A 14014-nucleotide genomic window follows, 5' to 3' on the forward strand; every position below is an offset into this window, starting at 1 on the left:
TTATCTTAATCTTAATTTAATCTAGTTTTATTGAGATTAAGATCTCTTTTCAAGAGAGACGCTTCAGATGTAAAATGCAAAATAAAAAAAACATGCATAGACTTTATTTTGACAACAAGACCTGAGTGTTATAGTGTATGGGTAGGCCTACATATAACTATAAAAATCTGCTTATTTTCCCTGATGGTTCCAGTCCCTTTAGCCTACCTCAGATTGAAAATGTACACAATTTACACTTTAAGATCCTGAAACAACACACAAGAATGCTTTTCAAATTGATCAATGACATGTTCAACTTCAATACAGAGAATGCCTAATCCAACACCCCAACTCGTCACATACTGCCCCTTGGCGTCACTTTATTTTAGGCATTAAAACCTCTTACCCTTGGCCTCACTTTAGGATTAGGCAACAAACCCCTTAGTTAGGTTTAGGAAAGAACTGGGTTTAAAAAAATGAAACTGAACATTGTGAACACGGGACACGAACGAGCTGATTGTAACGTGACGCACTGGACACAAAACATCCTGGATGAAAGGCTTGGTTGCGTCCGAAATTCCACACTAACAGGCTATTTAGTACGCATGTGAGTATTTTAAGTATGTCCGAAACCTTAGTATGAAACCAATAGTACGCAAATTGCATACTATTTCGAGTGAAATATTACAGTATGCAACGCTGGACACTACGACGACATAAATATCCCAAAATGCATTGCGGCAGTAACGACAACATTCATAATTGACGTTGACGGACAGCTCTGTAACGTCAACAACGCTTCAATTTAACTGTAAGTATACAATTTCACTTTGCTATAGGCGTAATATATCATTTAAATTAACTCAGACTTTGATTCTCACAAACCGTCGTTTTGGTCACATGAGGTTGGCACGGGTTACCATGGTTACACGTCGACAACCGGCCAGGAGGCTCTCAGGAAGGGACAACGTAAATTACAGTTCAGTGCGTCTGAAAAGATTCATACGACTGTATATTCACACGAAAGTATGCGAAACGATAGTACACCTATTGACAACGTAAACATCTAAATGATTCCCTTTGTATTTCCTGTTGCAATGTGTGTTAATGCAGTAGCTGACAGGAAGTGAACTTGGACCAAGCAACAGAATGGCAATGAAAGGGTCTTTAACAGTATTATACTGATGATTACTTCATAACAAATCATAATACTCATGATTTATGCATGATGTATTCTTGTTTTATTAAATTTACTGGTTTATTTTGGATACCCCGGTGTGCAGTATTGGCTATTCTGTACAGACAGCTGTGCCCCACTGCTCTTCATTGTGAAGCACAGACTGGCAATTGAAGGAGAATGAAAGCGGTATTCAGCCAGGTGATGAGTGTGATAAGCAGCCAATTTCCAGAGAGGACTCCAGAGGGAGCCAGCATGCAGGTTTGTATCAGCCATCCCATCCGCCACTAACAGCACGGCCCAGCAGCCTGCTAATGCATGGCTCCTCGTGAATAGGCTTAGCAAGCTTTTGGCTTCACTTCGGCCTCTAATTCAAATAGTCATCAGGTTCCCATAGTAGAGCAGCAGTTGGGCAGCACACACTACTTCTGTCACCTGATTTCCACTGAGAGTGTAAGGGGTATGGTCCCCAGCTCAATAGCCTCTCAATATGACACATTAAAGGTACAGTATCACAGACAGTGAAGGTGATCTATTGACTGTATATTGACATCATATCAGCTACATTACTACAGTTTCCATGTCTAGACATCTGTAGAATATGTCACAGACAGTGAAGGTGATCTATTGACTGCATATTGACATCATACCAGCAAGACTTTACTACAGTTCGAAGTCTATCTGTAGAATATGTTACGGAGATGAAAAAAAGTAAAGACTTATTTTTAAATCAACACTTCCTACTTTCATTTCAAAATAAAAGCCCTCAAGCGTTTTTTTCTATGGACCGAATTCCTTCTTTTGTTAACACAAGGCTTTTATTCTGAAATATGTGCCGGACAGTGTTCTAGAACATAGAGTGACTTGGAGAGCTCCATGAATGAATATAATAGAGTTTTAATTGTGGATTATTACTATTATTTACAAATTACCACACGTTTCTTAACCTTTCTCTGTCTAAAATAAATATAAATCACATTTATCATTAAGTTAAATGGCCATTAAAAGGCAAACTCTATGTAGGAAGAAAGGGCTGACAGCAGAAATGCAGCCGACAGGCAGCTGTTGTGAACACCTGACGCCTGTTTCACGCAGCCACCATGCCACACAGCCGCCACAAGCTCCTGACGTTGTATGTGTGCCCCTGGCATTAAAGGAGGTGCGACGGTTCTCTGACGGCTCGGTGCTGCTCTTCTGGGGGTTATCATTTGGAAGTTTGGGGGTTTATTCTGTTTTGTTCATCACGCGATGTTTTCATGATGTTGGACGCGTTGAAGAGGACATTAGGACTTGCGATCAGACAGGCTCAGCCTCAGCTGCTGTCTGGAGGCAGAAGCTCACAGCTGCCATGGAGACACGAAATGCAGACCCGCGCCAGTGCTGCACGCTCTGTAACTTTCCAGTCCCTGGAAGACTGCCTCGGTGAGTTTCAATACATTGTAACTCAATGGATGCGTATTGGTGAGGCAGTATTAACCTCATGCATATTAAATCTGCCATGCAGTGCTCAACTATGGAGGGACACGGGTGCATCTGAACTACGTGTGGCTGTGCGATCACTGCCGCTCTGTGTCTGAATACAACTCCAAGACTAACCAGAGGAACCTGGACACAGGCAGCATAGACCTCACCATCCGTTCTGCTAATACTACCGTTCAAGATGGCCATCTTGTCCTCACGTGTAAGTCAGTTATAAGTATAGTTCTACCAAACTGAACATCTGGAAATAAAAAGGCTCTGGTCATGGAAAAGCATTTTAAATAGGGCTGTCAATCCATTCAAATAGTTAATCGTGATTAATGGCATGATTGTCCATAGTTAATCGTGATTAATCGCATGATTGCCCATAGTTAATCGTGATTAATCGCATGATTGTCCATAGTTAATCATGATTAATCGAATGATTGTCCACAGTTAATCGTGATTAATCGCATGATTGTCCATAGTTAATCGCGATTAATCGCAAATTAATTGCACATTTTTTTATCTGTTCAAAATATACCTTAAAGGGAGATTTGTCAAGTATTTAATACTTGGGCAAATATGCTTGCTTTATGCAAATGTATGTATATATTTATTGTGTTAACGCGTTATTATCTCGTTAACTTTGACAGCCCTAATTTGAATGATTTGTCGAGTCATATTCCACTGTCAGTAACTCATAATAGATCATCCAACAATGTCAATCAAGGCGGACCTGCAATATTGCATGATCTTGTGTCAAAAGCTGCATTTAAGACTATATTTGAGTTTATTTTGTGCTCATCTGGTGCATCTTCTTATGTAAATGTTGTTTATTCAAATTGCCCCCAAACTAACTGACACAGAAAACACTGGGCCAGTATAGTACACTATGTAGCAGTACTGGTTGGTTTACAATGTAACATGTTTTACACAATGAATCCGACCGTGTTGTAAGTGCACGGTCGGATTCATTGTGTAAAACATGTTTTTCCTGTACTACTGTAACGGCGTCTTTACTGGTCTTCCTAAAAAATCGATCAGACAGCTGCAGCTGATTCAGAACTTTGCTGCTAGAGTCCTCACTAAGACCAAGAAAGTGGATCACATCAGTCCAGTTCTGAAGTCTCTACACTGGCTCCCTGTCTCTCAGAGAATTGATTTCAAAATACTGCTGCTGGTTTACAAAGCACTAAATGGTTTAGGACCAAAATATATTTCAGATCTTCTGCTATATTATGAACCATCCAGACCTCTCAGGTCATCTGGATCAGGTCTGCTTAGTGTCCCCAGAGTCAGAACTAAACATGCAGAAGCAGCATTCAGTTTTTATGCACCAAATATCTGGAACAAGCTCCCAGAAACCTGCAGGACCGCTCCAACTCTCACTTCTTTTAAAACAAAGCTTAAAACTTTCCTGTTTGCGGCTGCCTTTTATTAAACCAGATAATGATCTGATACTGCACAAGAGCTTTTACTCTTTTGTGTTTTATGCTATTTTAGCTTCTATCCTGGCTTTTATTTTTAGCTTGTTTTTATTTTCTAATCTTTAATGTTTTAATGTTTATATGTTTTTATAACTGTTTTAATTATTTCTTAATGTTCTTTTGCATTTTGTCGCAATGTTCTTGAATGTTTATGTAAAGCACTTTGAATTGCCCTGTTGTTGAAATGTGCAAGCCTTGCCTTGCCTTGCCTTGCCTTGTCCCCAAACTAACTGACACAGAAGACCCTGGGCCAGTTTAGTACACTATGTAGCAGAACTGGTTGGTTTACAATGTAACAACATGAGTCAAACATTAGATCACATTATCATTACAAGTGAAGTGGACTTTTCCCTCTGGTGGTGGTGATTTGAGTTCAGATAGACTGTGTGTCAGTTAATCCTGAGGGTGCGGTCAGGTAATGCTAGAAGATCCAGGGGCGTAGAACTGGGGTGGAGGGTGGGGGGCACATAAATAAAACAATGAATATCCTTGAATGTGGGGAGGAACCCATATAGGGCATTCCCATTTGGCCGTGATTTGCATTCCCATTAACAGCTTTAGCTGTGAGTTGTGCCAAGTCGCAACCGAGATGGACCAACTCTGGAGTCGGGCCAAAGTGCGCCCAACCAATTTCCAAGCGGGTTTCGGTGATGTCTCGTGCACCTCCTGCATCCCCGTTTGTACTTTCAGATATCTACTTTATTTTACTGTTTTGCTTTCTACACTCCTACCTGGACTTCTTCCATCGAGTGCCATAAAAAAGATATTCACACTTAAATTGATCATTATGTAACTTGCATTTATACAGTATGTCAACCTCTATCAGCAACCGTTGAATTGCAACATCTTTTATGAACAGTGCAGCTTGGAGATGCTTGTGCTTTCTCGCTGTGGACTGTGTCTGTCTGGCTTATGCTACTCAGAGTTGTCCCAGACTGACTGACGCCTTCCTGTGGGCTCCTAGGATGTTACAGTGTTTTCATTTATGCACAAGAGCAGCACTGAATCTTATGTTAACTGACAAATAGGGACCTGCCAGCCTCAAGACAGTTGATGATGCACCTATTCCTGCGGGCATACTGGCATATACACAGCGTAGTGGTGCATATTCAAGATCAGCCGAGTCTGGGGGTGCACATCTTATCCATGAACATTGGCCCTCACAGATTTGGTTTGCTATATGTAGGGATGCACCGATCTGACTTTTTCAGTCCCGATAGCGATATGGGCTTTGGGTATCGACCGATACAGAGTACTGATCCAATACCAGTGTTTAATTAATAAGCTGTATGCCTCACTGTGTGGAAGAGATAGAGATCATTCTTTCATGTGTAAGGCAGTGCCCAAAGTGGGCCGGCCCTCAGGGGTACGCAATACCGGCATTTCTACATGTAACTCCTTGGCGTACTATTTCTTGCGTACCGGCACAAGCTACCAGTACTATATTCTGCCCTCCCCATATCAGATTCTCTGGGCGATTCACAACGCTGCTCCTGGAGCCGTATGGACATAAAAAACAATGTGGATAGAATCTAGATGAGGCAAGGGACAGCACACTATATGTCACACTAAAGGAAAGGGGAAAAGCACGAAAGGGTAATAGGTCCTCTTTAACCTTTCATAAATACTTAATTAAGATGAGTCAAAATCAGGTCATGCATAGTATTTAATTCAATTCCCATTAATTGTATCTGATAACAATATTTTCCATTTCTGTATCCCAGGGCATGGAGGTCACGTGTCACAGTACAGCCTCGGCTGGCTGGCTGAGAACAGCTATGAAGGACAGAAGCAGAACACCATCCAGCCACGCGTCCTCTGGAATTCAGACATCTATAAAAACGCAAACATACCCTCTGCCAAATGGGACATTTTTATGAGCTGCGATGTTGAAGTAAAGAAGTTTCTTCAAAACTATCTTCTGTACGGGGTCGCTTTTGTCGATGATGTCCCGGCTACAGTGGAGGCCACAGAGGCAGTGACCCAGAGAGTCGGTCTCATCAGGTATTAAGAGCTTCTCTTGGGCTTTTTGCTACTGTGAAACTTTGTCTCCTTCTAATGACATTCATCCCTGTCCACTTATTCCTAATCCACTTGTGTTTTTTTGTGTTACTGAACCACAAGGGAGACTACATATGGAAGAATATGGACTTTAACTTCAGATTTCGCCAGAGGAGACGAGGCCTTCAGCCTGGTGGCCCTGGACCGTCACACTGACACCTCGTACTTGCAGGAACCATGTGGGTAGGTGCAGCAGAGATGAACTGAGCAGTTTTAATCTGGATATATCTTAGAACTGCGGTGGCCTTCAGGTAACCTGAAAATGCGAATGGCTCTCGCTACAGTGTTCGGTTTGACCGTTCGGTGCTCATGTGGAAACATATCATATTCCATTTCTGCTAACGGATCCTCCAAAATGTTACACACTAGTCGTTTAAACAAAACTCAAGAAAAGTTGCATTTTCTAACTCATTTTCTAATTGCCTGTTGCAGAATCCAGGTTTTACACTGCCTCAAGCATGAGGGTACTGGGGGAAGGACGCTATTTGTGGATGGGTTCTACGCTGCAGAAAAAGTACGCCAGCAGTCTCCAGAAAACTTTGAGCTGCTCGCCAGCGTGCCCATCAGGCATGAGTTCATTGAAAACTTGGACAACCACCAAAACCACCTGATAGGCGTCAGCCCCGTGCTCAACGTCTATCCCTGGAACAATGAAATGTACCTGATCCGGTATGTCAGAGCTATTTAGTTATTCATTGCTACCCTTGCGTAAATGTAATATCAAGGCTATTTTTAAAGGAATATTCTGTCGTTTTAAAGGTATGATGAAATGATGGTATGGATGATGGTATGATTTTTTCAACAGATACAACAACTATAAACGATCAGTGATAAACACAATGCCCCATGACCTTATTCAGCGATGGTATGTTGCGCATCGAGAGTTGACAACAGAACTAAGGCGGCCAGAGAATGAGCTGTGGGTGAAACTGTCTCCAGGGAAAGTAAGTAAAAGGATTGCATTCAGAAACGCCCCCAAGCCACAAAACAAAAATTTATAAATGCTTCTCCATATGTCATTTTCAATCAATTCATTTGACAGCTTTAGGACAATTGAAAAGATACTGATGTAATTCAGTATAATCTAAGGATTTTATCCTCTCTTTTCTTCATGAGGTGATTTTCATAGACAACCAGCGTGTCTTGCACGGGAGGGAAGCTTACACCGGCCTGAGGCAGCTCTGTGGATGCTATCTGACCAGAGACGACGTCCTCAGCTCTGCACGCAGCTTCGGTCTGCAGGCCTGATCCTGGACATGAAGGTCCCTTCACCTCTGTGCCGTATCAGTTAGCCTAAAGATTCACGGTTCATTTATTGTCCCTCTACTACTGGGCAACCTCCGGGTCTGAAAAGTGAAGCCAATGTGGAAGTGCCTTAAACTTGCATTCTTTCTAATAGCCAGCAGGGGGCGACTCCTCTGGTTGCAAAAATAATATAATAATAATACATTTTATTTAGTGGCGCCTTTCTGGACACCCAAGGACACCTTACAAGAATCAATTAAAACATAGACAGATAAAACAATATAAAAACAACACAAGTTGTGAATGTCTTCTGAATTACACTTGAAACAAATAATGTATACGTTATCAAATCACAGTAAGTTACAGCTAATTAGCACTAAACGATGTAAACGAATGTCAGTTGTTTTTGAAATACTTTTGACTTGAAGTCATCGTCTGGGTATCATGAATGTGTGTACACAATATCACGGCAATCTATCCAGTAATAGGTGAGATATTTTGATCTATGTGGTGGACCGAATGAGTAAGTGAGTACGTTGACGGACAGCTCTGTAACGTCAACAACGCTTCAATTTAACTGCAAGTATAAAATTTCACTTTGCTATAGGCGTAATATATAATTTAAATGAACTCAGACTTTGATTCTCACAAACCGTCGTTTTGGTCAAATGAGGTTGGCACGGGTTACCATGGTTACACGTCGTAAATTACAGTTCAGTGCGTCCGAAAAGATTCATACTACTGTATATTCACACTAAAGTATGTGAAACGATAGTACACCTACACTGTAAAAAAAAAAAAGCTAGCAGAACTCAAAATTGTAAGGTAACAAACTTCAGCAGAATTTTAAGTTGGGCAATTAAACATAACATTTTAAGTTTTGCTTTTGAGTTTGCTCAACTTTCAATTCTCATTTCTGTTAACTCAACTCAAGTTGCAGTAACTTATAATTTCATATTGTAACAACTTTGAATCCTTATTTCCGTCAACTCAACTCAAGTTGCAGTAACTTATAATTTCATATTGTAACAACTTTGAATCCTTACTTCTGTTAACTCAACTCAAGTTGCAGTAACTTAAACCTGTACATAGTACCCACTTAATTTCAGTTGAGTTAATTTAGTGGAATAGGTTAGAGTAACTTCAAATTGTGCACTGCAACAGTTAAGGTAAGTCAAATATATAAATTAGGACCAATAACTACCCATCAAATGTATAAATAATTACAGATGCAACATCTACCTTCAAAACTTCTTTTTTTAATCATTAAAACACAGCCTATCCAATCCTTTAGAACAAGGCCAAGTAACTGCTGAGACCCACAACTGTCCCAGTCTTAGCACTTAAATAACATGAAGCACTTAAGTTGTGTTTTAACATTATATACTAGTATGAATCACATATTGAACACCATAATACAATGAGGTAGCAGTTGTGAGCTTAGCAAGATAAAGTTAAAAGGGAAAAGTCAGCACTTCGACAGTGAGACTACTAAAAACAGTACACTCGTCTACGTAAGGGATAATGTACAGCGAGCCGGTCATTGTTGTGAAAGGAACGTTGAGCGGCATCGCACTGAAGGGGATTCTTTCACAACAATGACCCACTAGCTGTACATTATCCCGCTTATTACACAGTTACTTACTGAAGAAATCAATAATTTGACACAAAACGGACTGTCAGAGTCTAACATCAGAGCTGCGCCCATAGCAAAGGTCTGCTATAAAGAAATAACAGACCGCAGAACGCCGTGATTGACCAATCAGAATCGAGTATTCAACAACGCCGTGTAATAAACCATGATAAAATACAAAACATAAGAAGATTCAGAGTTACCACAAGAAGTAGCTCATGGGTTGAAATGGAACTCCAAACAGAACAATTGTGATCCAGAACTGTCAATCTAATAAAACTGTTTAACAATAAAATACCAAGGTAGCCCAATTGTGTGTGTCATCAATTTACACACTATTCAATCTTAACATAAGTAACGTGGTTAACAATATCCAGTAAGGTGCAGGATAAATGTATAGGATAAAAGCATTCAGGCACGTTGGAGCGCAAGAGATGGGCAGGTAGGGAGACATAGAAGAGGAGTTAGAGGTAGATAAGAGTTTGTGAGTTGCAGAGAGACAGTTATCGTGTTGGCTGGACAGAAGGGGAGAGTTTTAGAGGTCAGAATTTGAGTGAGAACGGGAGAATATGCAAATTAAGTAAGAAAGTTAGACAAGTTAAGGTGACCGATTGAGAGAGGAAAGAAGATGGCGAGAGAAATGGAGAAACAGGAAAAGGGAGAAGAGAGGTGGAGAGAGTGAACTTAAAAGCAGAAGAGGTAGAGGGGGATCCATCTCAGGCAACGGAGATTTACATCATTCTACAAGGGGCAACAGGAACCTCTGCAATTCAAAACTGTCCCAGACCCAACATTATCAGCTAACTCGGTGGATTCACTGAAGGAGTTTGTTTTTGAAGGATCGGACCCTTGCAGAGAGATCAGTTCCAAGTTCCATGAAAACTTTCTGAATGGTTTCAAATGTGTACCTCAGTTCTTTTGGGTACTGGAGGTTTAAAGCGTAGATCAGCCCAAAGAGGTAAGCAAAAGCCGTTGGCAGGTCAGGGAGATCCTGGAGGACGATGTCTTCTTCTACAACAACAGCAACATTAATGACTGTTGCAGGAGCTGAACTGTCATCATCCTCCAACACAGTGAGGATACCCACGATGAGGCCCTTCGTCTGCTCCTCTTCTGGGTCAGTGGCCTTGTGATGACAGACAGAAAATGAGTGAAGATACTGTCTCATATAAAACTAGACAACCTAAGGAATCATCTTAGGGTTAAATATTTCCATCTCATACCCCGCAACCAAAAAATTAACCCCCATATACATGAAAGAAATTACATCAAGTAATAGCCAGCAAAGTACAACTCTTGAAGACGCTGTGGGCATTGGGACAGATAAAGAAAACAAGGAGGACACTGGGATGGATAGACTAGAATGGGACAAAATGGCAGAGAGGCAAAGGTTGAAGTCAAAGAGAGTCTATTTTTAATAACAGAATAATAATAAATATTTACTTTTTCTACTAATAACCACTCACCAGACAGTTCCTGAACAGCTTCTCGTGACTGTCACGGAGATACAAGGGGAGGCCCTTCAAGGCTGCAGTGTGTCGATGTACTGTGATGTCAGATGTCTGAAACATAAAGGGTTGGAAGAAAAATTACACCAAGATGTAACTAACATGAAGAAAGCTAAGAACAAACATGGAAACATGCTTCACAGTTTGTGTTAAAGCTGCATTTATTTTTTTATTTATTTTGCCCACTTAGGTGCAGGACTCAACAGACTGAAACAATCACACACTTAATATATATTATGGCCTTATAAGGTTGATTATGTGGCAAACAGCTGTCCTCTTCCACATCCAGCAAATACCTGTTGAATGAAAGTCTAAGATTTACTCCTTTTAACTGATATAAATAGCTGGCTTTTTAGCTGTTAGGTGTTCCACTTTCTTCACCACCTTGTCGCTATCTTTGTCTGTCCCTTAGGTAGTGTACAGTGGGGTTATTCTGATGGTTTGTCACTATGAGCAACACCTTAAATTTGACCCATTGTTTATTTAAAAATATTGATTAGTGCAGCTTTATAAAAAAAAAAAAATCCTTTTTATACATTTATTTCCATAATGTCAAGAATAATGAGATTATTAAGTCTAAAAATTCACCTCTTCATCCAGTCTGTTAAGGAGTTGATCCATCTCAGGCGGGAAAGCTGTCCGCCTAGCCCGATAGAGTTTAAGGAGCCTAGGAGTGTGCTGATTAATGGCTGCTCCGAAGTTGTCTATTAGGTCCTTGTTGGTGATCCGAAGAAACTCTTCCCTGATCTGTTGAAGAACAGAACAGCAAACGTAAATGTCAAATACAAAGTCAATACAATTTCAACATCATCCTCATGTTAAAATATGTATTTTATTAACCCTCATCCTGGGGACCACAAGAATAATCTACTGTAAGAAACAACCATCATAGCACCATGTTAACTTATGCCATCTCAAAACATTATTGTGTGTAATAAACTAATAATAAATTAGGACCCATGGCAAACATTTGATTTATCTATTATATTTTACCTATTTTAACTGCATATGCTGCAATTGGGTGCTTTTGGTGGGACCCCCAGGACCCCAATACATTGGTATTTTTAAAAATCACTAATTAAAACAGAAAACAATGATATGAAGTCATAAGGAACAAATTGATTGACAAAGTGATGAAAAATTTAAATGATAGAACAAAGCATGTGAGATATGACAAAAAGTATACCTTTGGGGTCTGCCAGTACCCCAGTTGGTAGGATGAGGGTTAACGGAAGTAAACAACTTCAGATTCTTATTTTGCAAAGACTAAATCTGAAACACAACATAATATATTATTTGCTCAGCCGCTTACCTCTGCCTCGTAAAACAGAGCAGGCCACCGCTCCTGAACCTCTGACACCATAGGCACTAGCTCCACAATCTCCTTGCGCCTCAGGGAGAATGTCACCTCCATCTGTTGCTTTATGAGTGCAACATTCTTATTCCTCTTCTTTAACTCCTCAACCAGAGCTAGTCTTTCCTCCTCCAGCGAGTCATCAGTATGGGTATCTGGGTGGTCAGGAACATAGTTAATCTCCCCTCGCTTTGCTCTCTTCAAAGAAGGACCTGCACCATCATCTTCACCGCTTCTTCTCCGGTTAATGCTGACCTCAATGCAGCCTGCGTTACGTAGCTTGGACCTGTAATTACCAAGTTTGTATTTTATGCTCATTTTCCATCCATCATACCCCGTTACACTGCCCGGTTCTTAAAGACAGGGGTGCCTATTGACGAGAGCAGAAGCAACAGACTCAATCTATGAAGAGCAATCAGTATACTCACCATTCTGCGTCCCTTCAATGCAGCAGGCACACTTTTGGGGTCACCAGTATCTTCCCTCCCACTGTGTATGCAGTCAATGGATGATGGTTGTTGAGAGCCTCAGGATCGAAAATCTCAGTGTCTGCATAGATGTTCTCCACAAGCTTGAAAGACCTAAAATGCAAAAGGACATCATCTAAAGAAGGTGTTTTGATGTCAGTTACTTTCTCCACATGTAACACTGGCTTGAAAAGACTTTGGTTATCAAATTGGCATGCCATCATCTGCTGGTGTTTTGTGGACAGCATGAGAAGCACATTTTTTGCTCAGTCTTATTGAAAAAAGTGTGTTTTCACTCAAACCTCATTGTCCATAATTCCACCAATGGACCAAAGCAGCAAAATCCGGAAAGGTTTCTGTGACTGCATTCATTTCAATCTGAAAGACAAAGGTGACAATTTGCTGGAAATTAGCAAAGCAGGCAGTGGAAGAATAATTAATGATGTGGTTAATTTCGCTCAAACAGGTTCTTAATAAGTTTTAAACATATCAATTTAATGTAATTGTAAAGAGTAGACTGCTCTCTGGAATTGACAGTATTTTGACAAATTTAATACAATATTCTGTCCCATTCATTTGGAGTTATGAAGTTATAATTTTTAGAATAGCTTATGCAAAGAGTCTGCACATGGCTCTCCACTGCTCCACTCTGACCTCACAACCAAACATGGAGATGCAGAGCCGAAATGGCGGTGGCTAGCCGGGCTAACGGAGCTAACAGAGCTAATAGAGCTAACAGAGCTAATTGTGGGGCACACCGTAAAAACAAGGCCGACGGACGCTCACCGACGGCCCCAAACTGTCCGTCGGTCGACCATCGGCCCGTTGTGTCAGTGCATCTGAGGCAATAATGCTGAGAGAGCTAATAGTGTTTAACCGGAGGGGGGCGGAAGACGGACGGACGGACTTGACTGTGGCCGCTACGGGCGACGGGCCTTTGTCCTTGAGGAGGTCTAAACTCTCCTAGTGGCTTTCTAGTTAAGACACGAAGCGTTCAGCTAACTAACGTATACTTTAGTTCAAACAACAACACTACCGTTACAACCAGTTACTCACCAACACTACCGTTACTCATCAACACCGTCTAGAATCACCACAATGTCCCGTTAGCATTAACAGCTTAACGGTTAGCGCAGTTTAGCCGTTGACATGTGGACGCAGCTAACTACCCCTCTAACTGTAATACTGTAACCACACGGTACCGTAACGTTACATCACATTAATACTATTCAGACTAACCAGTCAGAAACATCGTCCTCCCTGTTTGAAAGCTTCTGGTCCATACAAGCCTCGCTAGCATCAGCTAGTTGCTAGCTGTCCTTAACTAAGCTAACGTTACTAGTGTTTAAGTGAACTGTTGTCATGGTAATATCTACCGTATCTGTTAATGTATCACACCATATAACTCTGAATACAAATATGACACAATTTCAACTATATCAAACGAAAAATAAGTTAATCTTACCTGTGTGGAGTCAGCCTGGAGCTCCGGTGCAGACAGACAGACTGGGGGGCGGAGTACTTCAAGCGTCAACTCTGAAAGTTGTCTTTCCCTCCATTCACAACAAAGACACGAGAGTTATCTGAACTTTCGCCCCTTGTGTTGACTTGCAACCTACAGTCTGTGTTCACAACTGAAAGA

The 14014-nt window shown here is 41.0% G+C and overlaps 2 protein-coding genes across 8 annotated transcripts; one reads left to right on the forward strand and one right to left on the reverse strand.

Moving 5' to 3' along the window:
• The first annotated feature begins 2309 nt into the window (after positions 1 to 2309).
• On the forward strand, positions 2310 to 7527 carry LOC119476098 (trimethyllysine dioxygenase, mitochondrial-like). The gene is made up of 7 exons (XM_037749296.1): positions 2310 to 2578; positions 2661 to 2837; positions 5829 to 6108; positions 6229 to 6348; positions 6598 to 6834; positions 6971 to 7109; positions 7282 to 7527. Exons 1-7 carry the CDS (start codon positions 2413 to 2415, stop codon positions 7411 to 7413), a joined length of 1251 nt encoding a protein of 416 aa, XP_037605224.1. The 5' UTR covers positions 2310 to 2412; the 3' UTR covers positions 7414 to 7527.
• Positions 7528 to 9354: 1827 nt separating this feature from the next.
• LOC119476099 lies at positions 9355 to 13913 on the reverse strand. Of its 7 annotated transcripts, none has more exons than XM_037749299.1 (7): positions 13838 to 13913; positions 12675 to 12750; positions 12334 to 12486; positions 11864 to 12191; positions 11140 to 11298; positions 10510 to 10605; positions 9355 to 10169 (listed from the first exon to the last, which is right to left on the reverse strand). In XM_037749299.1, exons 4-7 carry the CDS (start codon positions 11963 to 11965, stop codon positions 9858 to 9860), a joined length of 669 nt encoding a protein of 222 aa, XP_037605227.1. In that variant the 5' UTR covers positions 11966 to 12191; positions 12334 to 12486; positions 12675 to 12750; positions 13838 to 13913; the 3' UTR covers positions 9355 to 9857. The 7 variants fall into 7 exon arrangements, with proteins under 7 accessions (XP_037605227.1, XP_037605228.1, XP_037605229.1 ...); XM_037749300.1 differs by having other exon boundaries at positions 12675 to 12774; positions 13838 to 13886; XM_037749301.1 differs by lacking the exon at positions 13838 to 13913 and adding an exon at positions 13612 to 13630.
• Positions 13914 to 14014: the final 101 nt, after the last annotated feature.

Source organism: Sebastes umbrosus, chromosome 17, assembly GCF_015220745.1.
Source record: "Sebastes umbrosus isolate fSebUmb1 chromosome 17, fSebUmb1.pri, whole genome shotgun sequence".
Classification (NCBI taxonomy): Eukaryota; Metazoa; Chordata; class Actinopteri; order Perciformes; family Sebastidae; genus Sebastes; species Sebastes umbrosus.

Excerpts from the sequence above, each read along its gene's own strand:
- LOC119476098 (XM_037749296.1), top strand. The coding sequence starts at position 2,413 with ATGATGTTGGACGCGTTGAAGAGGACATTAGGACTTGCGATCAGACAG. Across the intron at positions 2,838-5,828 it reads TGGCCATCTTGTCCTCACGT|GGCATGGAGGTCACGTGTCA; the intron begins GTAAGTCAGTTA and ends TCTGTATCCCAG. Across the intron at positions 6,349-6,597 it reads TACTTGCAGGAACCATGTGG|AATCCAGGTTTTACACTGCC; the intron begins GTAGGTGCAGCA and ends TGCCTGTTGCAG.
- LOC119476099 (XM_037749299.1), bottom strand. The coding sequence starts at position 11,965 with ATGGAGGTGACATTCTCCCTGAGGCGCAAGGAGATTGTGGAGCTAGTG. Across the intron at positions 11,299-11,863 it reads CTCTGTTTTACGAGGCAGAG|ATCAGGGAAGAGTTTCTTCG; the intron begins GTAAGCGGCTGA and ends GTTCTTCAACAG. Across the intron at positions 10,170-10,509 it reads AGCTGTTCAGGAACTGTCTG|GCCACTGACCCAGAAGAGGA; the intron begins GTGAGTGGTTAT and ends TGTCATCACAAG.